Raw genomic sequence first — 23,503 nt, 5'->3', positions numbered from 1 at the left:
AAAAAGGGTATGAACAGGTATGTTTTGTTTTAACAGACCCCTTGTGTTTGCTTTTAAGATGAGTCAGAATGTTCTACTGTCTATTCAGAGGAGAGAAATCAATCCATTTTGGGGTGCATTTCATAGACGTTTTATTGTCCACAGTAACTAAGAGAGCGTGTGTGTGCGAGAGAGTATTTCATAGATGCAGTGGGTGTTGATGGGTACTGTAAGTTAACTCAGAATAAAGGACAATTCACACCAAGAACAATAACTATAATGGCAAAAGAGTAGCACTCTAGCTAATACGAATGACAACATCCACACATATACTATAACAATAACAACATCAAGAATGATATCGTCGGGGATCACTTTCAGAGCGATTCAACACCAGGAGAGACTTTACTTATCGTTGGTCAGTGTGGACACTCATATTGTTATAGTTACGGTTATCTTTACAGTTAGCGTTCCTGGTGTGGACAGCCCTAAAGTGGTCAATCTAACAGAGGAGCTCTATGTTTTTTTTTTTTTTTTTTTTTGCTAAAGGCATGAAGCCAGAAGGCTCTTTCATGAGAATTCCATTTTACTCAAAGCTAACTTAACCGTGTTTGTCAATAAAACCCAGGTCCCAGATATCCATCTCTACAGGGACTCCAACTACACCTTGTGTTAGCTTCAGTTTGGGGTATTTTAGTATTTGTATAAAGCCATGATGAAAGGTATTCTCTTCTGGAGTAAAACTGCTCACCCCCACTCTTTCAATGCAATATTACTGACTGTTCATGTTTTACATGTTTTCAAGTATTATCGAAGCAGTTGATCGATATTGCATCTGTGTGGTTCAACCCCCTCACTCCACACCACCGAGCCGAGGGCTCCTTCACCGTCACCTATACTCCAGGATTGTTGTTGTTCGACTTGAAGGGAAAAATTAAAATGTAACCTTTGCTGTTTGACTTCTGTGTCTGTTTCATTTATTTATTCCAAACACCAAAACAACCCATTTCCTCAAATGGTGATGAAATGTTGGCAGATCGATCTCCTCTCCACTGTCTCCTCTCCACACACACACACACACACATTTCCATTAACACATTTGTAGTGACAAAGAGGACAGCCTTTAATCTACACTTTGTAGACTTGTACTTGTAATAAATAACTAATAATAATTGAATAACTATCAATAATGCTGTGATAGATTGCAATATTAAAAAAAATATCACAGTAGTTATGAAAAGAAAGCATGAGCCGTCTTGTCTATTTGTCTTGGTGAGAGCATTGTAAATATGTAAATGTAGTAGTTTGGTTGTATACCTGAATGACTAAGAAATCATCAATTCCAAAAAATCTGTAGTCAGCAGCATTCATCAAAACAGTCCATTTTAATTCACATAAATTACACAAAAATAGCAAACAAAAGAATAAATCCTTAGTAAATCCTATATTTTTTTATTTTTTTATTTTACAGTCGTAAGTGTGAAAGTGTCCCGTTAAGACTGATAGAAATTTCTTGACAACAAGCACACAAGAACTTATTCTCAGCGTCATGCTCTCAGATCAAATCCTGGTACAGATTTGTGTTTGACATTTTTTAACAAAACATCAAGTTAAAATGGAACACACATTTGCTAAAGCGTTGGAGGTTTAGGATTGTTTTTTTTTGTGTGTGTGTATTTGTTTGTTTACTTCTTCAGCTCCGGCGTGTCTTTGAGCTCCTCCAGCTCGGGCGGGCCCTCCTCCATTTTCTTCTTCATCTCTTCTTCCATCGTCTTCTTCATTTCTTCCTCCAAGTCCGAATCTTCCCAGTCCGACTCACTGATGTCGTCATCGTCGATGTCCCAGTCGGGGCGCGTCTGCTCGCTCTCCGTCTCCGTGTCCAAGAGCTCGGGCTCTGGTATGAAGTTGGGGTCCTCCAGCTTCCCCCAGGACACGGCATTGGCCTTACGCAGTGTCACCTCCACCTTAGACGGCAGCATGCTGACATTACTGCTCCCCACATCCACCACCTGGAGAGAGAGAGAGAGATTAGCATGTCAGATGGATGGAGGAAGGGACAGACAGAAAGATAGATAGATAGATAGATAGATGGATAGGTATACTGACAAACTGACAGGGAGACAGACAGATAGATAGATTGATAAACAGATGCACAGACAGACACATAGTTAGACAGAAAGATAGACATATAGATATAGATACACAAAAAGATAGACAGATAAATAGACAGAAAGATAGACATATAGATATATATACAGATACACAGAAAGATAGACAGATAACTAGACAGAAAGATAGACATAGATATACAGATACACAGAAAGATAGATAAGACATATAGATAGATATACAGATACACAGAAAGATAGATAGATAAATAGACATATAGATATATATACAGATACACAGAAAGATAGATGGACAGATAAATAGACAGAAGGATAGACATATAGATATATATACAGATACACAGAAAGATAGACAGATAACTAGACAGAAAGATAGACATATAGATAGATATACAGATACACAGAAAGATAGATAGACAGATAACTAGACAGAAAGATAGACATATAGATAGATATACAGATACACAGAAAGATAGATAGACAGATAAATAGACAGAAAGATAGACATATAGATTGATATACAGATACACAGAAAGATAGACAGATAACTAGACAGAAAGATAGACATATAGATTGATATACAGATACACAGAAAGATAGATAGACAGATAATTAGACAGAAAGATAGACATATAGATAGATATACAGATACACAGAAAGATAGATAAGACATATAGATAGATATACAGATACACAGAAAGATAGATAGATAAATAGACATATAGATATATATACAGATACACAGAAAGATAGATGGACAGATAAATAGACAGAAGGATAGACATATAGATATATATACAGATACACAGAAAGATAGACAGATAACTAGACAGAAAGATAGACATATAGATTGATATACAGATACACAGAAAGATAGATAGACAGATAATTAGACAGAAAGATAGACATATAGATAGATATACAGATACACAGAAAGATAGATAGACAGATAAATAGACAGACCAAGAGGGAGAATGTTCAGATGACATGTAGCTACATGTAATAGGCTATTAAGTTACATAAAGCCTCTCTTTGGTAATTCATATACCCACATACAGTAACTTGTATAGGTTCCTGCTTTTTATATTGATGAGAGAGAAAGATCATCTATATCCATATATCCCCATAGTCTACATGTTTGACCACTCAACTCAGTGTCTACTGAGGTCCCGCAGGACGCCAGATCAGCTGATCTACAGTAGCCTAAGTCCCGTCTCTAACAGAACAGGTGAGGGAACAGCCTTCGCTTCCACCCGCCCAAACCACCTCAGACAGGTAGTGCATGTCCACAAGCTCCTTCCTCACTCTTTAATGGCTGCTGCCGGTAGAGTAATGTCGTTTTTATTTGCCATATTTATTAAGCTGTTTCCCCCCCCCACGCGGCGCATGCATCGCACCGAATGATTCATCGTCATGGCGCAAAATGGCCATTGCATCCTGCTACATTTCCCCCGGAAAATTGAATGATGTAAACGGGCTGTATCTTATTTACCGAAATGATTCATTATTGGGCCCAAGTGCGCAGATCCATTGGTGGTGAAGTGCAATGAAAGTGGATGTGCAATAAATAAAATTTCATGAGGCGGTGAAAACGAGGGGATGAATATAAAATGGAAGAAGACGAGGCGGCGGGACACAGGAGGGAGGGATGGATGGAACGCTGAGAAGAAGAGAGACAAATCACTCACCCCCCAGAGGTGGAAGTCCTTGTGGAAAATCTTATCGTTCTCAAACTGGATGTGACAAGTTAACTGGGGAAGAGAATAGATGACAAACAGTCAAGATAGGAGAGAGAGGTATGGATGGAAAGAGAGAGAGGAAGGAAGACAGAGAGAGAGAGAGAGAGAGAGAGAGAGAGGCAGGAAGGGAGAGAAATGGGAAGAAAATGTGGACACTTTAAAATGTGATTCAAATTTATGTGAAATTACAGTTCATCATTCCTGTTGACAACTAAGGTCTAAAATCACATGTTTAGAAAGTCACAATCCTGACAGGTTTTCTACCTTCTCTCATCCCTCTATTCCTTTCAGCATTCTTTATGCAACTCTATCTCACACACACACACACACACACACACACACACACACACACACACACACACACATACATTTAATTCTTTCAGTAAAGATTTCAGACCCAAAAACCTAGGGTGGACTTTCAATCCCAATCAACCATTAGCAACAGTGGGATAATGACATGGACCTGAGATATGGCATTAGTAGGGCTCTGCTAAGAGTACTGAACACAATGTCATATACATATTCACAGCTAGAGGGCGCTGTTGGTATCATCCACATCTATATGGCAGCTCTGCATTCACACAGCAAAACCCACTGCAAATAATGCAGTGGTACTGTACACATTGAGATTCACAACAGTAAAGAGCTCTTTATAATACTGTTATAAGCCATTGTAGGTTTGTATGTGTAATATAATTTGATTTGATTTTATCTTGTAATGTAGAAGGTTATAGGAATAGTAAACAATGTCAGTCTTACTGCACTAATACATTCACTTGGAAATAGATCTCGTATTCCTCAGTTTTATAGTGTTATCGACAAGAAAGAAAATGTACACTTCAGCACACAAGAGATCACTCAGGACATCAGATAGCATGGATCTAGTTAAATAATGAAATCATGACTCAAGTTGGACGAGCCAAGTAGCATCATTTCACTTAAGCCCTGATTACCTAATTACACATAAGATATGTCAGTGTGTTTAGATGAAGTCATCACTCCTCACAATAGTCTGTTGCTTTTCAGCTGGGTGTGTTTGACATTCACAGCACGAGAATTCCTATCAAGAGGAAACATTTGACACGTGGAAACAACGGTGCATTTAAAGAAGCTGCATTGCCTTAAACAACACAATGCAGCTCCTTTGCCTTAAAATAACAGCTACAAGCTTGTTTCAATGCCACGCTGACTTACAATGAGGAGAACAGCTTATTGTAGCAGCTGATTAGAACAGTATTGTTGATTGTTGCGTCATCCGGAACTTTTCCCCTGGCTGGAACAGATTTACTGTGACAGCATCTCTGACGTTGTTGCGCACCCAGAACAGCTGATATTACACTATATAATGTTGTCCAGGAAGAAGCATGACCCTTTTCATATTGTAGCGTTGCTGTGTTTTGGACTGGCTGCTGTCAATACCCAGAATGCTGTGCGGGGGGGGGGGGACTTTGTGTTGGTTAAGTGTTTGTGTTTTAGCCTTATTTAGGGTTTATGTGTGTTGTACTCCTTCTGCGTGTAGCCCTCCTTGGTTCTCCCTCCTGTGTTATCCTCGGGTCGGGGAAAATGTTACTACCCTGTTCGTGTATTGTGTGTGTGTTAACCGCTAACCGCTTCGTGTATTGTGTGTGCTTTATAATGGCATCTGTGCCTGTGTCTGTGTCCTCCTCTTCTTTGGCTAATAAAGCATTGACATGACAACATGTGTCAGCAATCGCTACAATATGTTCTAAACAAATTGGGTGACCCCTTAGCACTAAATTCAGCAGATTTTTTGATGACCTGTAAAAGAGTAAACCCTCTCAGCTGATGATGCTGACGTCAGTCTGAAACCTCATAAGAGACTAAAAGCAGCACACAGACAAAGGTGCAGGGGCAATTTCCTGTTTAGCCTTATGTCACTTCCTGCCTGGGGCATTGGCCACTCACCACAGTGCCATTGGCCTCCACGTATGAATGCTGGGGGTTGGAGTTCTTGGCGTAGACGGTAACCACCACCTGTGCGCCAGTCTGATGCCAATCATGGCGGCACGCCACCTTCTTCTTGTCCTATGAAGGGAGGAAGACTCTGGTTAGGCGGGGATCACACTGACTATGCGGCAAGCGGCAGGTTTCCTGTTGTTCTCTATGGTTCTGCAGTGGAATGGTGGCAGCGCTGGGGTGAACAAGCTGAGCGTTGAACTTGGTTCAACTTTCAAAGCGCAACGCGAGCGTATTCCATTGTCAGTTAAGGCAAAACCGTTTGTGTTACCATACGAACGAGATAGAACTTATTATGGTCCAAGCGTTGCGTTACGCTTAGCGCTGCCGCTTGCCGCTGACCAATGTGATCCCTGACTTAATGTACGGAAGGCTCTTTAGAACTCCAGCTCTTGCTGTCCACTTTCAGTGAAATGCCACTGTGTGGTGGCCTCTTCAATTTTGTGAGGTTATACAGGTAAAACTGCCCAGATGAACAGCAGCAAACGTACTGCTACATAGCAGTGATGTAGTAGCTAGCAGTTTATATTAATAGTTTTGATATTCATTTAAAATCAGCACTCAGATGAAGGGGTGGGAGAGACAGAGACGGGAAGTTACGATGAGTAAATTCAATCAGTGCATTCAGAATGTCTCGTTCCGGGTAGCCGTGGCCTACTAGCCGTGGCCTACCAGAGGGTTGCCGGTTCGAACCCCGACCAGTAGGCACAGCTGTGTGTACACTGTGTGCTGTGTGTGTTTCACTAATTCACGGATTGGGATACATGCAGAGACCAAATTTCCCTCACGGGATCAAAAGAGTATATATACTTATACTTATATACTTTCCTTTCTATATGGTATATAGACCCTTTCAACTACATAAACAAGCATCGTTCCTAAAGGGCACTATGAAATGCATTATTGTCAATGGCTTAGGCGCAAGGACTGGCCTGCCACTGCGCTGAGCAAAACGCAACACAAGCGGCATTTTGCCGCTTTGCCGCTCTTGCGAGTGCCGCGGTCAAAGTTCAGTCAGGTTAGTCATTGGTATTTTGCACTGAGCCCGGCGGCAAGCACAACAAAAATCTTTGGGACATTACCACAACCAAGAGCAACCTAGCGGCGAGCACAGCGCAAACCGTGTACAATGTGATAGCCCCTTAAGGGGTTTTACAAAGCAGCCAGAGAATCAAAATGCAATATGTGTCAACAATCATGAGAAACAAAGCAGAAACATAAACATTCGCATGCTGAAATTCTGGGAATTTCGTACCTGTTTGGGGACCCAGCTGTGCTTGCCTATTGTACAGCCCTTCTGATCCAGGAAGGCGTTGAAGTCGATGGTCTTTATGCAGCAACAGCTCCAGTATTTGTATCTGTATCGGCCAATTCATGAACGTGAATTCAGGAACACGAATCAAATGCGCATACACACAAAACTTTGTACTAACAACGAATGTGTTGTCCCTATCTGGACACAGAGATGTGTTAAAAAACAATGCAAGTTGTGTTGTTTTCACCGCAAGTTGAATTTATTTGAGTTTATTTTCAACACATATTGTGTAACAAATGAAAATAGAAAACAACAGAAACTGTGTTGTCCCTATATCTGGACGCAGAGATGTGTTAAAAACAACACAAGTTGTGTTGTTTTCAACACATTCATTTTAAGAGTGAACTTATACTTTCTGCCTATTATACTTAAATAAATGCATGCAGAAAAACAGTGGATTGTTTTGCACAGAGAAAAATGACAACACAGAAACAGACATAAACCATAAACTTCAGATGTGTTTTCCATAGTTGGAGTGAGTGTAAGTGAGTTACAGGGTAGTTCCGACCTATGTCTGCGGTGCCAAGTGTTTCATTAGAGATTTACTGTTTTCCAGAGCCCCTAGAGTATCTCCAATAGACAACAGAGTGTTGCTGGAGTAACGACACCAGACTACTCAAACAGAGTGTTGCTGGAGTAACGACACCAGACTACTCAAACAGAGTGTTGCTGGAGTAACGACACCAGACTACTCAAACAGAGTGTTGCTGGAGTAACGACACCGGACTACTCAAACAGAGTGTTGCTGGAGTAACGACACTGTCAGCCTCACACTCAAGCTCCCAAGGCTCCAGGCTCCATTCCAAAACCATCCGTGTCCCTTCCAGCAAGTCCATTACCACGGCACAGTCAAGAGCCGAGAAACGCACCTAGCAGACATAAACTCATTTAGACGGTGAAGGTGGTGGAGAGAATGGGGGGTGGGGGTACGGCTTTAACGATGAGCTGAACACTGTTAAACAGATCCGTTTCCCCCTCTGGAGGATGTGAGGATGTGTGTGTGTGTGTGTGTGTGTGTGTGTGTGTGTGTGTGTGTGTGTGTGTGTGTACCATGGAGACTGGGACAATCTGTGACAGAGCTACTACAGGTAATTTTAGCCTGCGGTTAAATTAGTCCGAAATACAATTAAGGAAGCCTGGATGGCAAGCTCTGTGCATGCACACACACAGACACACACACACACACACACACACACACACACACACACACACACACACACACACACAGTCAAGTCTAATTGCTAGAGAGCTGAAGAATGCTCTGATTGCATTGAGGTGCCCACATAATGAAGTGGCCCTGATTGCTGAGTGAAAGCGGAAATTTTACATGTAGCGCTATTGTGCTGTTTTCAAACAATTGCAATAAACCCTGTGCCAATAAAAGCTCTGACTTTCTGCAGTGCAGCAGTGCCACGGCATAGATATGAAACACGTATACCGTGTACCCGTGGACATGTGCAGAAGATATCTCAGAATGTTATGGTATGTTTTTTGTATTATCCAAAGCCACTGCAACTCGTAGCGGTGGACTCGCGATAAACCCAGCCGACCGATTGTTAGTCAGGTGTTGACGATATGGCTGCTCCATTAGACCTGCTTGCAATCAGCATATGAGTTTTCCAATCCAGAGTGTGTGTGTGTGTGTGTGTGTGTGTGTGTATGTGTGTGTGTGTGTGTGTGTGTGTGTGTGTGTGTGTGTGCGTGCGTGCGTGCGTGGTGCATATCTTGGTGGTGTGATGATGGTTTGAATGTTGAGTGGGAGGCTGAGGAGAGTCTTACCCTTCATGGAACACTGGGCCTCCAGGATGGTGTGTGCACCCCTCTGCGTTTGTCTCTGGGCCCTCGTAAGACTGAACACACACACACACACACACACACACACACACACACACACACACACAGTTGAGAGAGAGAGATAAATGTAAACATAGAACATATGTAGACTCATAAAATTGTAGAAATACTAATACACAGACAGACACAGTCAGGTATAACACACACACACACACACACACACACACACACAAAGGAGTTGAACAGAGAAGGACGTCAGAACAGAAAATCTGAGACTGACAGACACACACGCACGCACGCACGCACGCACGCACGCACACACACACACACACACACACACACACACACAAACACACACAGTTGAGAGAGAGAGATAAATGTAAACATAGAACATATGTAGACTCATAAAATCGTAGAAATACTAATACACAGACAGACACAGTCAGGTATAACACACACACACACACACACACACAAAGGAGTTGAACAGAGAAGGATGTCAGAACAGAAAGACTGACGGACAGGCACGCGCACACACACACACACACACACACACACACACACACACACACACACACACACACACACACACACACTCTGTAGATTAGCCAGCCCAGGTCTATATTCAGTGCCGTGACTAAAGTGATTTCTGCCTGACGGTCTTGGGGTCTCTCTGGCGTGTAGCTTTTCCATACACTGGCCGAGGCGCAGAAGATTTCAAGTGTGTGTCTGTCTTTTGAGTGTGTTTTGTGTGTTTGTGTATCTTGTGTGTGTGCATGTGTGTGTTTGTGTGTATGTGGTTGTGTGTATGTGCATGTTTTGTGTGTTTGTGTATATTGTGTGTGCGTGTGTGTGCATGTGTGTGTTTGTATTACTGCGTTTGTATGTGTGTGGTTGAAAGTATGTGTGTGTGACTTTCTAATGAGGAGACACAGCACTCAAAAAATCCTCCATAGAGAAGCACCAGTTAGTTCGTAGCACCAATATGGCAGTTGTCTACACATATCCCGCCCCTTCCGTGGCCAAAAGACGACATGTGAATACATCGCTCCAATCATGTGATGTGTTGTGAATATATTGTACCAATCAAGTGTTGTGATCTCGCCGCTGGAGCGAGGTTGGTGTCGTGAAGCCTTGCACACATGCAGTTCTGCCTGATCCCCGATAAGTGCCCAAAATGTGTTGCAATATGGCCGCCGAGTGGAAGGACTTGCCTAAAAGGCCTCTGACTTAACTCCCTCTTGATACTCTTCCTCACAGCTTTCCTAACTCCTGTGTCTGATCCCCCATGTGGTCAGAATCTGTAATGGCTGAAACTCTCCAATGAGGACAGTAAAGGTGAAGTTGACTGATACTTCTCTAGGCTTTTATTCAAAATGACTCGCATCAACGATTCCCAAACCCAAGCCGACCAATTGTCATGCGGTGATGCAAAAACTGACGCCTCGCACCTCACGCTTTGACATTACATCACAGAAGTGAGGCGCACCAGGCATCACAATAGAATACTATGGAAACAAAACAAAAAAAAACCTTCGATACGAGAAAATCAACTTCAAAAATGCAGACAATCTTGATCTGCACGATGAGAAGTCCACAGATGAATAGAGGTGTCAATCATATCTTAATCCATGCTCAGACCTTGCCTTAAAACATGACCCTGAGTCTCACTTTAATTCAGGTAGCACAGGCTCATGGATATCTACTTTACGCTGCAGCCGAAGGAAGGGTCAACTAAAATTACAAAGAGCGTCCAGGCAAAGGAACGAGGCAAGCCTGCAGTAGCCAGTAAGTTGTGGGTTCGATTTCCGGGCTACATCGTGGTGCTGGTGCACCTGAGAAAGGCACTTAACCCTTGGTTGCTTCAGGGGAACTGTCCCTGGAATTGGTGTCTGTAAATTGTTTTGGATTAAATTGTCACCTGAATAAATAAATAATAAAATGAAACTGTGGCTTATTTCAGGGCCAAGGCAACTTACATGTCCAAAGCAACTTACATATGTCAATTATTGCATGGGCCAGTCTCCCCAGAGTGACTTGGGGTTAAGCGTCTAGCTCAAGGGCAGAGCAAAACAACGTTCCTTTTTTAGTGCATGCTAGCCCAGCTCCTTAGCCACTACGCTACCACCACCCCATGACTCCCATTATCCCTTAGACCCTGTGTCCTCTGCAGGCCTCTGATCCTCCCTGTGCTGAGTAGGAGACTGATGCCGTGTGTGTGTGTGTGTGTGTGTGTGTGTGTGTGTGTGTGTGTGTGTGTGTGTGTGTGTGTGTGTGTGTGTGTGTGTGTGTGTAATGCTCTGCGGCGGTGTCATTGAACATGGGGCTGCAGTTAAGCTGCAGGGTAATTGTCTCTGGCTTGGCCTCCATTATTGAGGTGTGAACGTGAGCTACTCAGTGGTGAGTGGATGGGACCCAGCAGACTGCTGAGGAGATTATGGGGGTGTGGGTGTGTGTGTGTGTGTGGGGGGGGGGGGGGGGGGCTTTGCAATACAGAAATTAAAAACCAGGGAATGTGAACCTGTGACCTCCATGTTAGTCTGCTAGGCGTTGCCTCGACAAATCCATGGCCTAGTGCATCCTCCTCACAGTCAATCGCAAGCTTGGGGGCTTCTTGTGAGGGGAAAAAAGGTGCAGTTGCTCTATCTCGCCACGAGGGGGCATAAGAAAATACAGAGAATCCATTTTGACATTCCACTGGTGTTTTAGATTCAGTCTCTTGCCTCAAACACAGGCAGCTGCTGTTTGTGTTTTATGACAATGCGCAGAAGGCACACACATAAAAATTGCTCTTCTGAGCACCAGGCCAATGGCAGCGGTGGTTCTATCATATTCAACAGATCATCAAAGTCGGCTGACGCCTCAATCTGTTCTAGACACAACCATGCCTGCCTTTTCCCTAACAACCTTGCATAAATCCATGACAACCGTGAGGAAATCTCTTCTTTTGACTCTGAGCTTGAGGATTTGGGAGGACAGATTGTGCTACTTTACTGTAGGTGTTTCTCTGAAGCAATGAGCTGCCACGGACTCTGCTTTGTTTTTAGTGCTGTAGTGTTGTCTGTGGCAAGAAAGGTGCTGGGAGAGATGCTTATCTGGTGCAGAGAAACCCTCCAGAGTTTACTGCAGAGCATCTTCAAACAGACACACACACACACACACACACACACACACACACACACACACACACACACACTACACACACACACACATACTATCAGAATGAAGGCATGTGTGTGTCAGAATGAAAGCTAATGTGTATGTGTGTGTGTGTGTGTGTGTGTGTGTGTGCATGTAGCAGGAGAAGTGGCAAAGTGAGGGGTCGGGGTGGGGTTGGCTATTGTTTTGACACAATAAATGTGTTTCAGTTTTGGAACAGGAAATGAGGTTTATCTTTAAAGGCAGACACTAGTGAAGAGTGGACCCTAAACTATAGGCATTAAGCAGTAATGTTTACATAATTATAAAGATGTATGTTTCTCTGCCAGTGCATGCTTGCCATATCAAAGTCGATCTTTGAAAGAGGGGCTTTCAAATGGACAGAAAAGAATAGGATACTGCAGTGTATGAATCCACCTAGACAAAATGTTCACGTTTCTTGCTCGCGCTCAAACACACACACACACACACACACACACAGACAGACACACTCCATGAGCGTGTTAACACATACCATTTTGCACCCAGAATTCTTGCACTTGGTGCCGTACATCACACCTTGCGACTCTGCAGGGAGAGAAAGAGAAGAGAGACGCAGCAGATAAGTGGACAAGAGAGGAAACAAAACAATATGGAGTATTCAGGTTTCAGGGCTGATCAAGATGCTGTTATTATCCCCAGGAGGTGCATGGCAATTAGCACATGAATGAATCAAAAACTGACAAGAAGGACAGCTGCAAAGAGGAACCCTATAGAGTGAGTCACACACACACACACACACACACACACACACACAGGCGCCTAACATTTTATTTTTGTAACTAAATGGGCGCCTTTGTTGAGCTCAGTGGGAGAGGGTAGCCAATTGGAGGTAATCCTTTGTGTCTATGTTCTAGTGTGGTAATACTTTGTCTATGTTCCATTGTGTGAGACAAGTGGGTTGGAATCTGAATTTTCTCAAATAAACAAATCATTTGATAGATGGTCATGAGTTTTTAGTTATCTGTGAAGATCAACATTAATCTGTTTAGAGGCTTGCAAATGTTTAGTCTGCAGGTTCCGTGACCTTCAATTCCTAATGATATTCTTTTTAGCAGATGATTTCCTATGTAGAAGTGCTGAGGTAACTGCTTACTGTACAAGACAGACAAAGGTACTTATAAGGTCATGATGGTATTATTAACATTGAAACCCACCTGGACCAAAAACTGAAATGTGGAAATGTGGTATCAGAGCTTGCACACACGCACACATGGCACAGGGCACAAAACACACACACACACACACACACACACACACACACACACACCTTGTTTTTTGGCCTCTTCCTTCTGGGTAATCTCCATCTTCTCCAGGAGCTGAGTCAGAGAAGGAGCCACCTTCACCGCCAACTTAGACTTGGGCTCATCTGAACTGCACACACAAATACAGCAGTGTTACAGTGTGTCCTGCCGAGGACATATGAGAGTGTATCAAGTGTGTCCTACTGAGGACATATGAGAGTGTATCAAGAAGTGTCCTACTGAGGACATATGAGAGTGTATCAAGTGTGTCCTTCTGAGGACATATGAGAGTGTATCAAGAAGTGTGTCCTACTGAGGACATATGAGAGTGTATCAAGTGTGTCCTTCTGACGACATGTGAGAGTGTATCGTGTCCTACTGAGGACATATGAGAGTGTATCAAGTGTGTCCTACTTAGGAGATACTGTATCTATGGGCACATTTCCATTATGGGGTAAAGCCTTTGTGTTTCCATCTCTGAGGCCAGACTAGACCAGCTCCAGTCTCAAATGGACTAAGACCACAAGAGTGTCGAACACAAGACATATTTGGGGACATGCCGTTGACATGCAGTGAGGATACAGTGAGGACACAGTATGTACTCTATTCATGCCATGGATGAAGACGCACAGTGTGTCCTACTAAGGAGATATGTGAAGAAGACATGTCCTACTATGGAGATATGTGAAGAAGACGTGTCCTACTGAGGAGATATGTGAAGAAGACATGTCCTACTATGGAGATATGTGAACATGACATGTCCTACTGAGGAGATATGTAAGGACATAAAGTAAGGACATAGTATGTACTATTGATGCCATAGATGAAGATGTATACAGTGTGTCCTACTGAGGAGATATGTGAGGACACAGTATGTACTATTGATGCCATAGATGAAGACATAGTGTGTCTTATTGAGGAGATATGTGAAGAGAAAGGCACACAGTTGTTCATGTAACTAGTTCTATCATAGAGATGTAGTCTGCCTGTGTTGGCCTCGTATATGGAAAAAGATATGACCACCATCACTGAGACTACTCGTGGCGTGGCATGATAGGCAAGCTCACTTTCATTTGTACAGCACAAAAACTGATAGAAATGTGCGTGTGACGAGTGTGCTTGTCTGTGTGAATTAGCACTCTCTTGGAGGTGTGCTGGGAGAACCAGTGTCCAAATGAGGAGGGAAACAAACCTGATTAGTGCCTGTACATGTGTGTGAGAACGCATTAATGCATTGTGCATGGGCATATCTCTTTATTAATGTTTATATATTATATTTCTGTTTGTGTGTGTGTGAATGTGCGTGTTTTTGTTCTGTGTCCGTATATCTATGTTTATTTAAGAGTGTGTGTGTGTGTGTGTGTACGTGTGTGCTGTTCACCTGGGTCTCTCTTTCTGCATCGCCTCGGCAGACTTGGGCCCTTGGTAGATGATCTCTGTGCCATTCTTCTGTTTCTGATCACCCTTCTCTGACACCAAGTCCGGCTTCAGAGGCTCTTGGGGCTTCTCGTTACTATGGCGCCCGCGGGTGCATCCCTGGAGACCAGACGGAACACTGGGTTAGGCCTGACCAATCAGACTCACTGTGCAGCCAGGAATCTCTGAACAGCCTCCACTACTGTACATGGTGTTGTATTGCAATATGTGCTGAACAGTGTTACTGGTTTTAAGCAATCTTTCTCATTGGTGCAGTTATATTTTTCATCTCTGTTTAAGGATTGAGTAACAGTAGTGTCCAACTATGCATATTGAGTGAATGATAAAGTGAATGATGTCTTTCTGTGTGTGTGAAAGAGAGAGAGAGAGAGAGAATGAGAGAGAGAGAAAATGAGAGGGGAAGGAAGGAAGAGTTTAGGTTAACTCACCTTAATAGACAGGAATTCAGAGAAGTCTGTTGTCCTCTTCTTGCAGCAAGACCACCCCTACAGATACGGAATATATCACACTCTAAATCGATGAACACTACATTTCATTGCCCCCTAGTGCGCAAGGCCAACAATGGACGCTTTCTTTCAATCAATTTAAAAGTAAAATATCCCTTTGTCTTTAGTGGAGGGGCATACATCACATCCTTTGGTGCTATGGTGCAACAAAATGAGATTGCTTGTATCAACAAATTTCTTCCCACCAACATTAATCATTTCAAAAACACACACAAAGCAAGAGTTGCTGACAGCTGAGTGAAAGAAAGACTCGCTCTCCACTGTAAACAGTGCAATCATCCATTCGGAAAAGTCAGCAACAACAAGCAATTTTTGCTCATTTCTATGCCTATATAACTGGGGGACGCTCTCCTCCGTAAGCAGATATGTAGTGCTTTCACCTTGAGTAGGTTCATAGGAGGTGAAGTTCATAGGGATCTTTCTGAAATCAAGGAAGCAGTAATTAATGTAGCATTGTGGAAGTTCATTACCACGGTCACAGGTGGATAATGTGTCTATTTATTTGAGGGCCACACCTGTTTCCATAGAATCACTTGTCTATTAACGACAGGATGTCCAGCTACTATGGCTACCGTCTATCGTGACTAGTGGAACTGCAGAATCAACAAACTCTGCAGATCTTTCTTTTGTTCATGCCAAAGTCCCATAGTCTGCCTTGCAACACAAGCAACAGTGTTTCTGGGCAACTCAAAATGTTGCTGTAACTATGTTGTGACGGGCAAGCAGGATATTCTATATTTATAGATGTAATTGTGTATTTCTGTATTATATTGTGTTATCCACCAATGAAAAATGCCCCATCCTGTCTATGGTAGGCTGGGCAGATCTCTAAAAGGCAGCCAGACATGTATTAGTGGCCTGTCTACTATGTCATTACAGAACCCCTATCATTAGAAACCACTTGGGCTGGTCTCCATCGTGCATCCCTGAGCAGTCCGCCTCAGCTGGCATGATTTCGCCACATTTCTCTGCTGCTCAGAATGACATAGTTTGAGGAAAAGGTGGTTGCACTGCACTCCACAAAGGAAGTTGCTGGTTCACTCTCACTGGTTCCTGTACCTCACTAGACTGTACTAAAGCACCTCGGCAATGGGTACATAGCCTATCACAAGGAACAGGCAGAGGCAAGATTAAAATAGAGTCGCTGCAATCTGAATGCATCTATCTAGCTCACAGCTGCTTCAGGATCAATGCTGAAATCTCACAGTGTTCGTTCACAGTGTGAGTCTCCAGGATGCAGAAACTGATTTTTTCCCCCTCCTCAGGATTTTGTAACTTCCTGCTCACCTTTAGTGCATCGTGGAAGATGGGCACTCCAGGGTGAAAGAGACAGGCATCTGATGATGATGAAAGAGAGAGAGTCAAGTCAAGTCAAGTCAATTTTATTTGTAAAATGGGGGGAGAGAGAGAGAGAGAGAGAGAGAGAGAGAGAGAGAGAGAGAGAGAGAGAGAGAGAGAGAGAGAGAGAGAGAGAGAGAGAAAGAGAGGCAGTTGGACAATAGAATACAAACACATGCATAGCCATGTGCAGTGCATCTTTGCATTGTCTCACTTGTCACGACTTCATCATTTAAAGCCCTTTCCCACTCACCCCTTAAGGGTAGTGAGGGGAGGGGATTGGCACGATGTGTGGGGGGAGTTGGGGGTGGCACCATATAAGGAAGTTACAACCAGCTGTCAGGAAAGTGACTCTCTTTTAAACACCTATTGAAGAGTGTATGTAGCACGTGGCCAAGCTTTTGTATAAAATCTTATCACAACAAATCTGGCCTTGATGTGTGGAAGCAGGCACATTAAGTTATGGCTGTTGCTTTTCTGATGACCTATTTTCAGACTGCCCGAAGGTAAAACATTCCAACTCAACACATTTATCAGTGTCTCCATGTTATCGACCAACTGTGCTCTACAAACTATTGCCGTACGGCGAACCACTGAGTGCCTTTCTTAAAAGTATTATCGACTACAGTTTGTGGTGCTAGTCGGCCATCATTTAAAGTCTTGTTCAAGACTCATGAGACACATGTCCAATGTGAATGAATGAGATTCCCCATGTTGAGACCATGCAGTTGCTTCTTTCACAGAGACCTTGGGACACCAGCTGTGGAGGCCACCTGTTTGCTATCGTCTGTTGTTAAGTTTTGCTAAGTCATGATGGCTTTAAACAGGAGCGGAAAAAAAGCTCTACAGTATAAAAAGACTTGTCTGTAAGTAATTTGCATTGTCACAGGGTACACATTATGGGCGCTGGATTTCAGTGAAAGAAAGATCAACTTGGTACAGAGAAAGCCTTAGCCAGAGAGCTAAATCGATAAATCGAATAGATATCGGACCACCAGTGGCTTGCCACTTCTGGTCTGCTGTGTGACTACCATCGCCTATAATTCAACTTGTGAATATATAAAAAAAAACATAAAATGTTATTCAAATGAAGGAAGAAATATAACTGATTAAATAAAAAATGTGTTTCGACCACAATTGTCAAAACAGTGGGGCGTTTGTTGACAACCCACCAGTGGACTGTCGGTAAACCGATGAACAAAACACCAATGGACCACCAGATCTGCCCCGAATCGGCCGACAGTGGTCCACCAGCCTCTGGCTAGCAAAGTGTATGCTAATCAAAAACTTGTTTGTCATAAAAGATAACAAAGGCAAAGACATGAGAACTAAGGCATACCAGTGTTCAAAAGTGTAGGGTCACATAGGGTCATTTTCAAAGGAAAAGCACATGGAGAATTATTTGACAAATGTTTGAGGTACAATTATTTCAATTCAAAATAATAATTTCTAACCTCAATGGCTACACGTATATAAGAAAATATACGTGTAGCCATTGAGGTTAGAAATTATTATTTTGAATTGAAATAATTGTACCTCAAACTCACTGCATGCATGTTCCCATGGAAAACAAGGAAATCTGTGGCCCCAAACGTTTGAACATCACTGCACAGCAAATAATGGCCTTGTGGGTTGACTCTTACCATCTGCATTCTTGTCGTTGTCAAACTTCTCACCACAACCTTTGTTGTAGCACAACAAAGCCATGTCTGCCTCAGCTGAAGGTTAACCTCTCTCTCAGTGAGTGTGTCTGTCTGTCTGTGTGTGTGTGTCTGGTTACTCCAGTGGCTCTCCGCCCGCTTGGTCAGTTCAGTAGTCCCGACAACTGGCCTCTGCTCCTCAGCGAAGCCGGATTTGGGGGCCCTCGGCTTGGGGTGGGTGAGCAGGCACCGCCTTCCGGCCGTTTTCCAGAACTTTCTGTGTGACTACGGGAGAGAGGAGGTGAGCTCTAGAAGGACCTATTAGTCTTGCTGGATGGTCTGGAAACAGCGAGAAAGGGAGAGGGACAGAGAGAGAGAGAGAGAGATAGACAGATAACAGGGAGGGGGGACTGAACTGAGAGAGCTCAGCAGGAACAGAGAGAGATAGAGACAGCATAGGACAGAGAGAGAGAGAGAGGGAGAGAGACAGAGAAGGTGGTGGAGGCACTGCCTGGAGCTGTGCTGAATGAAGGCTATTAATAGCACATGCTCCTCTTAGCTTTGCTCAAGGGGTGCAGCTGTCGGGGTTTATCTGGCGGCTCTGACATAGTCCTGCACCAGATTGCCTTACTGCTGGGACGGGTGTGTTTTTTTTGTGGGGGGGGGGGGGGGCACAGTCCCTATGGTAAACTTTAAGAGAGCAAAGCAAAATATGCTGTATATAATATATATATATATATATAGAGTACTGCAATTGTTTATTATTATTATATGGATGTCAGCCACCAAGGATTTTTAGGCACAGTCCCTATGGTAAACTCTAAGAGAGCAAAGCAAAATATGCTGTGTGTAATATATATAGAGTAGTATTTAGAGTAGTGCAATTGTTTATTATTATGACCGCCGCGCAGTGAAGCGGCGGTCATATAGGTTTAGTCAGATTTTTTTTTCTTTTTTTTTTCCACTCATTTCATGTATAGCGCCACCTAGTTAAACACAAAAAAGTAAAAATGAGGTGTTGTAATTGAAGGTATCTGTGACCTAACATAGTCAAAACTGCACAAAATTGGAAGTGTAGGATCATTATGACACCCTCTGTATGCACGCCAAGTTTTGTGGAATTCCGTTCATGGGGGGCCACACAATAAATTAATTTATGTTACTGTACATCAACTGGCCTGTAGGTGGCCGGAGACAGTTTTCTGTGAATATCTCGAGAACCGTAGGGCCTAGGAGGTCCACCTTTTTTATGTATGTTGGTCTTAAGGGGGCATGTCAACCCATCCCATTACCACTTATTTCATGTATAGCGCCACCTAGTTAAAAATTAAAAAGCAAAAAATTAGGTGTTTTCATCACAATATCTCTGGCTGACAAGGTCAAAACTGCACAAAATTAAAAGTGTAGAATCATTATGACACCCTCCGAATGCATGCCAAGTTTTGTGTACTTTCGTTCATGGGGGATCTTACAATAAAATAATTTATGTGTACATTTAGTGACGTACACCAACAAGGATTCCCGGGACACTGAAAGACCGGGGTACACAAAACTTGGTGGGCATGTACCACCACATGGATAGCATGGAACCGTCATTTTTCGTTTTGATCTGTAGCCCCCCCCCGCTGGACTGGACCCCCCGAAAGGAGGGTAGGGCAGACACAGTTCTCTGTGAATATCTTGAGAACTGTAGGGCCTAGGATGACCATTTTTTTCCCGTATGTTTGCCTCCAGGGGTCATGTTAACCCATTTCATGTGCACACATGTGCACAAACAGATACACACACACACATACATTCACAGTAATCATACGTATGACACATACTCACACAGTAGACATATGTACGCTTGCATGCACAGGCACATACGCAGGCACAGACACAAGCACACACACACACACACACATACACATAACATAAACATAACACAAACAATCAAGAATTTCTCAGAATTATGAACAGGCAAGATGGAGGTGGGGTTGTATAAAATTAATTTTACATGTGAAATCTATGAACTAATCATGTTTTGGTACTTGTTGTCTAGCAGATACCAGTGAGAATTGAGTTTGGATAATGCAATTTAGTGAGACAGTTAGAATCATATAGGCCTTTCAGCGTGATTTCTTTTTGTGCAAAAAAATGTGCTGGACTGGGCGGCGGTCATATTTTGTACCGCTCTGCGGTACATCTAGTTATATGAATGTCAGCCACCAAGGATTTTGCTTGCCTGGCAGCTAGGACGGGGTGGCACTACACGCAACCCTCACTCATGTGGAAATCCCTTTTTGCCTTTTATCCAGATAGGACAGTGAATAGAAGTGAGTGGGTGAGAGACGTGTAGCTGGGGCCAGTGTCCCGTAGGCACTTGGACGCAAATGTGGTACAGCCGTTTGCGCCACAGTGCCCCCAACATATTGTCCATATAGTCGTTTTTTTGATGGTGAATGTCAGCCACCAATCTGTCAGCATCAAGGTGAAATCTCAGTTATCATCCTCAGTAGCATACTCGTTTAAATAATGAAAGTCCTGTTCAATGGACCTTCAGTTGCAATCATTGGATGCATTTGTCAAAACAAACTCTCCATAGAGCAACAAGCAAATGAAAACCTCTGCCATTATAAATCCTCTCCATCTTAGACAGCAGTGTAATAGAACCATGCTTTCTGAAAGCACGTAACAGGATGGTTCTCATTACCGAATGAATCACTCAAATGCACGGTTGATGGTGATAACTTTTATATTATGTGTACAGACTTGAACAATGAAGTGATGCTTCTATTAAATATCATGATATACTATGTCCTATATACTAATACACATGATAAACTATGTTTTATTTCGATAAATATTTGTGGGCTGTTTATGTACACATATGCTACATCTTTACTTATGTCTAAATTATTGGAAATGTCAATGACTCACCTATGCATGTTCCCATATATAATATATATATATATATATATATATATATATATATATATATATATATATATATATATATATATATATATACACACACACACACACACACACACACACACACACACTGCTCAGAAAAAATTAAGGGAACACTTACAGTTTTCCACAATTGTTCAAACACATTTTTTTAAACCTTCCACCCTTTTCTCCATTCTCAAACTACATTCACAGAATGTCTGACAGTTCTTGCAAAATAAAACACTCGCCTCAAAAGTTTTACTTGTGCTTAGAGCCAAAGTGTTGTTACGGGGGTCTGTTCTGTTAAAATTTCACCTCTCATCACAAGATGGATGAAATAATGAACCTTCACAGAACAATTTAAGCTCAATGTAGCAATACTTCAATTCTTTTTCTTTTAAAAAAATAAAAATATATCAGTTGTTAAGAATAAATGGGATCGTGGCTTTGGATAACTTCCAATGATGGATGTCTGCCTCAATTTGAAAAAGATCAATAATATATTGAATCACAATATGAAACACCACTATAAATAAATGGCAGACATCAATAATGAGTTTTTCTTTCAATTGGACATATTCCTTCGAGGTAGAATGCATTAAAAAATGCAGCGTCACATCACTACTTCAACTTTTCCCTATTAATGAACTGTACTTCCTACCAGGTCACGAATGTAAGATCATTTGAGGAAAATGTCTCAGCGGTTAATCCTTCATCAGGTACCGTATCACCGGTGTGATATGATGTTGTAAAATGAAAGTTCTAAAGAATATCTGGGTTCATCGAAAACATGGAATTTTAGAACCTTTAATTTTTGCCGAACAGAATCTTGTTAGAAAGTCTAAAACTCCCCCACTGAAGGTATGCTCTTAAAGCAGAAGTACACACGACAGGGAGTGACACGTCAATGTATGGAGGCGTCTTGCAGTTCCATTCAAGGCTAGAAATGTGTTTTTATTAATAAGAAATTAGTGAAAAATGTGGGAGAAAAAACATTTATTCACATGGTATATCACTCATGGTTTCATGTCTCAAGATCTTGCAACCATAAAGTGTTTCTACACAAGTACAGACCACACAACAGACAAACAGAAATAACTTACAAAAAAATTGGCCAAATATGTACGAGTTTAAAAAAATAATAAAAAAAAAACATAAAAATAAGAATCTGCACAACCATCCACCACGAAACAAAAATAACAAAGTGAAACAACTCTCCCATCAAATTGATCATGAGATGAGCACCATATATACTTAGTCTGAGCAAACGTCACTGGATGTTCTCAAACGTCCATTCCCAAGCAAGTCCATTTAAAAACCGAAATTTTAAAAACAGCACATGCAGAAGAAAGAAAAACATAATTCAATGGCCAAAAAAAGAGATCTTGTCACGTCTTGGTCCTGATCAATAGGACTTTAGCAGGCAGGTTGAGTGGACTTCAGGTGCAACACCGTTAGGCTGGAAAAAATAAAATCATCAGGTCATAATGCTTAATTCACCGATGACTTAAAATGATTTGTGGGGTAGCAACAGCAGACCGTTTCATAAGCAAGTTAAAGTTTGGCGTAGGTGTAGACTTTTTAGCACATTTTATTTTTTTTTCCCTTTCCCCGTTGGGAGAAGCTTTTTGTATACAAAAAACGAGAAACACGCACACACATTTACTGTGCATTCAGTACATCGCTACCAAACTCGGATGGCGGCAGTTTAGAGTTATCGTCAAATCCATATCTAACAAAATGGCGCCACGTGCAACAGGAGGACCCAGAGGCATTCAGCCACAAGGGGCAAAAGCAGCCTATGAGACCTTTGGGCCCTAACATAGCTTAGGTCTTGCCAACTTAAGTCCTATAAAAAGGAGCCATGAGTCTCAAAAGTTAATCAAGTGAAAACTCACATCTCCACCGAGAGGCTCTCTTAAGAGATTACTCAAACCAGTGACTGGTAGCAACATCCTCTAGTCTAGCACCCTCTGTTGGGAGGATACCTAAACGGAACAGGCCATTTCTAAGCGGAAACAGCTCTTCCTGAAAGGCTGTGCTGGCCTGGATTGCGCACAACTTATATGACCCCCTCTTTTTGTGAACCATTTGAGGCCCATTGAAGAGGCCCTGCAGACAGTCTCAAATGATGGGCAACGGATCTGCGGCAGAACATGATCTGATCAGAACAGGATTTGTTAATAGACGTTCCCCCTTAGTTGCCTAGTCCCTTGTGTCTCCTGCTTTGTGATCACTAGTCCTACTAAGAGAGAAGAGGAGATTGGGGA

At 42.4% G+C, this 23,503-nt stretch overlaps 1 protein-coding gene across 1 annotated transcript; it reads right to left on the bottom strand.

Moving 5' to 3' along the window:
* Positions 1–1,645: 1,645 nt before the first annotated feature.
* Positions 1,646–18,797, bottom strand: zgc:92429 (uncharacterized protein LOC445063 homolog). The gene is made up of 11 exons (XM_042069753.1): positions 18,300–18,797; positions 16,606–16,655; positions 15,241–15,297; positions 14,757–14,911; positions 13,402–13,505; positions 12,607–12,659; positions 8,919–8,989; positions 7,080–7,182; positions 5,774–5,893; positions 3,797–3,859; positions 1,646–1,988 (listed from the first exon to the last, which is right to left on the bottom strand). The coding sequence occupies exons 1-11, from the start codon at positions 18,361–18,363 to the stop codon at positions 1,665–1,667; spliced, it is 1,164 nt and encodes a 387-aa protein (XP_041925687.1). The 5' UTR covers positions 18,364–18,797; the 3' UTR covers positions 1,646–1,664.
* Between the last annotated feature and the right edge of the window lie 4,706 nt (positions 18,798–23,503).

This window comes from Alosa sapidissima, chromosome 18 (assembly GCF_018492685.1).
Source record: "Alosa sapidissima isolate fAloSap1 chromosome 18, fAloSap1.pri, whole genome shotgun sequence".
In the NCBI taxonomy this organism is placed as follows: Eukaryota; Metazoa; Chordata; class Actinopteri; order Clupeiformes; family Clupeidae; genus Alosa; species Alosa sapidissima.
The sequence above is the reverse complement of the archived record's forward strand: the minus strand, read 5'-3'. Positions and strand labels throughout refer to the sequence as shown.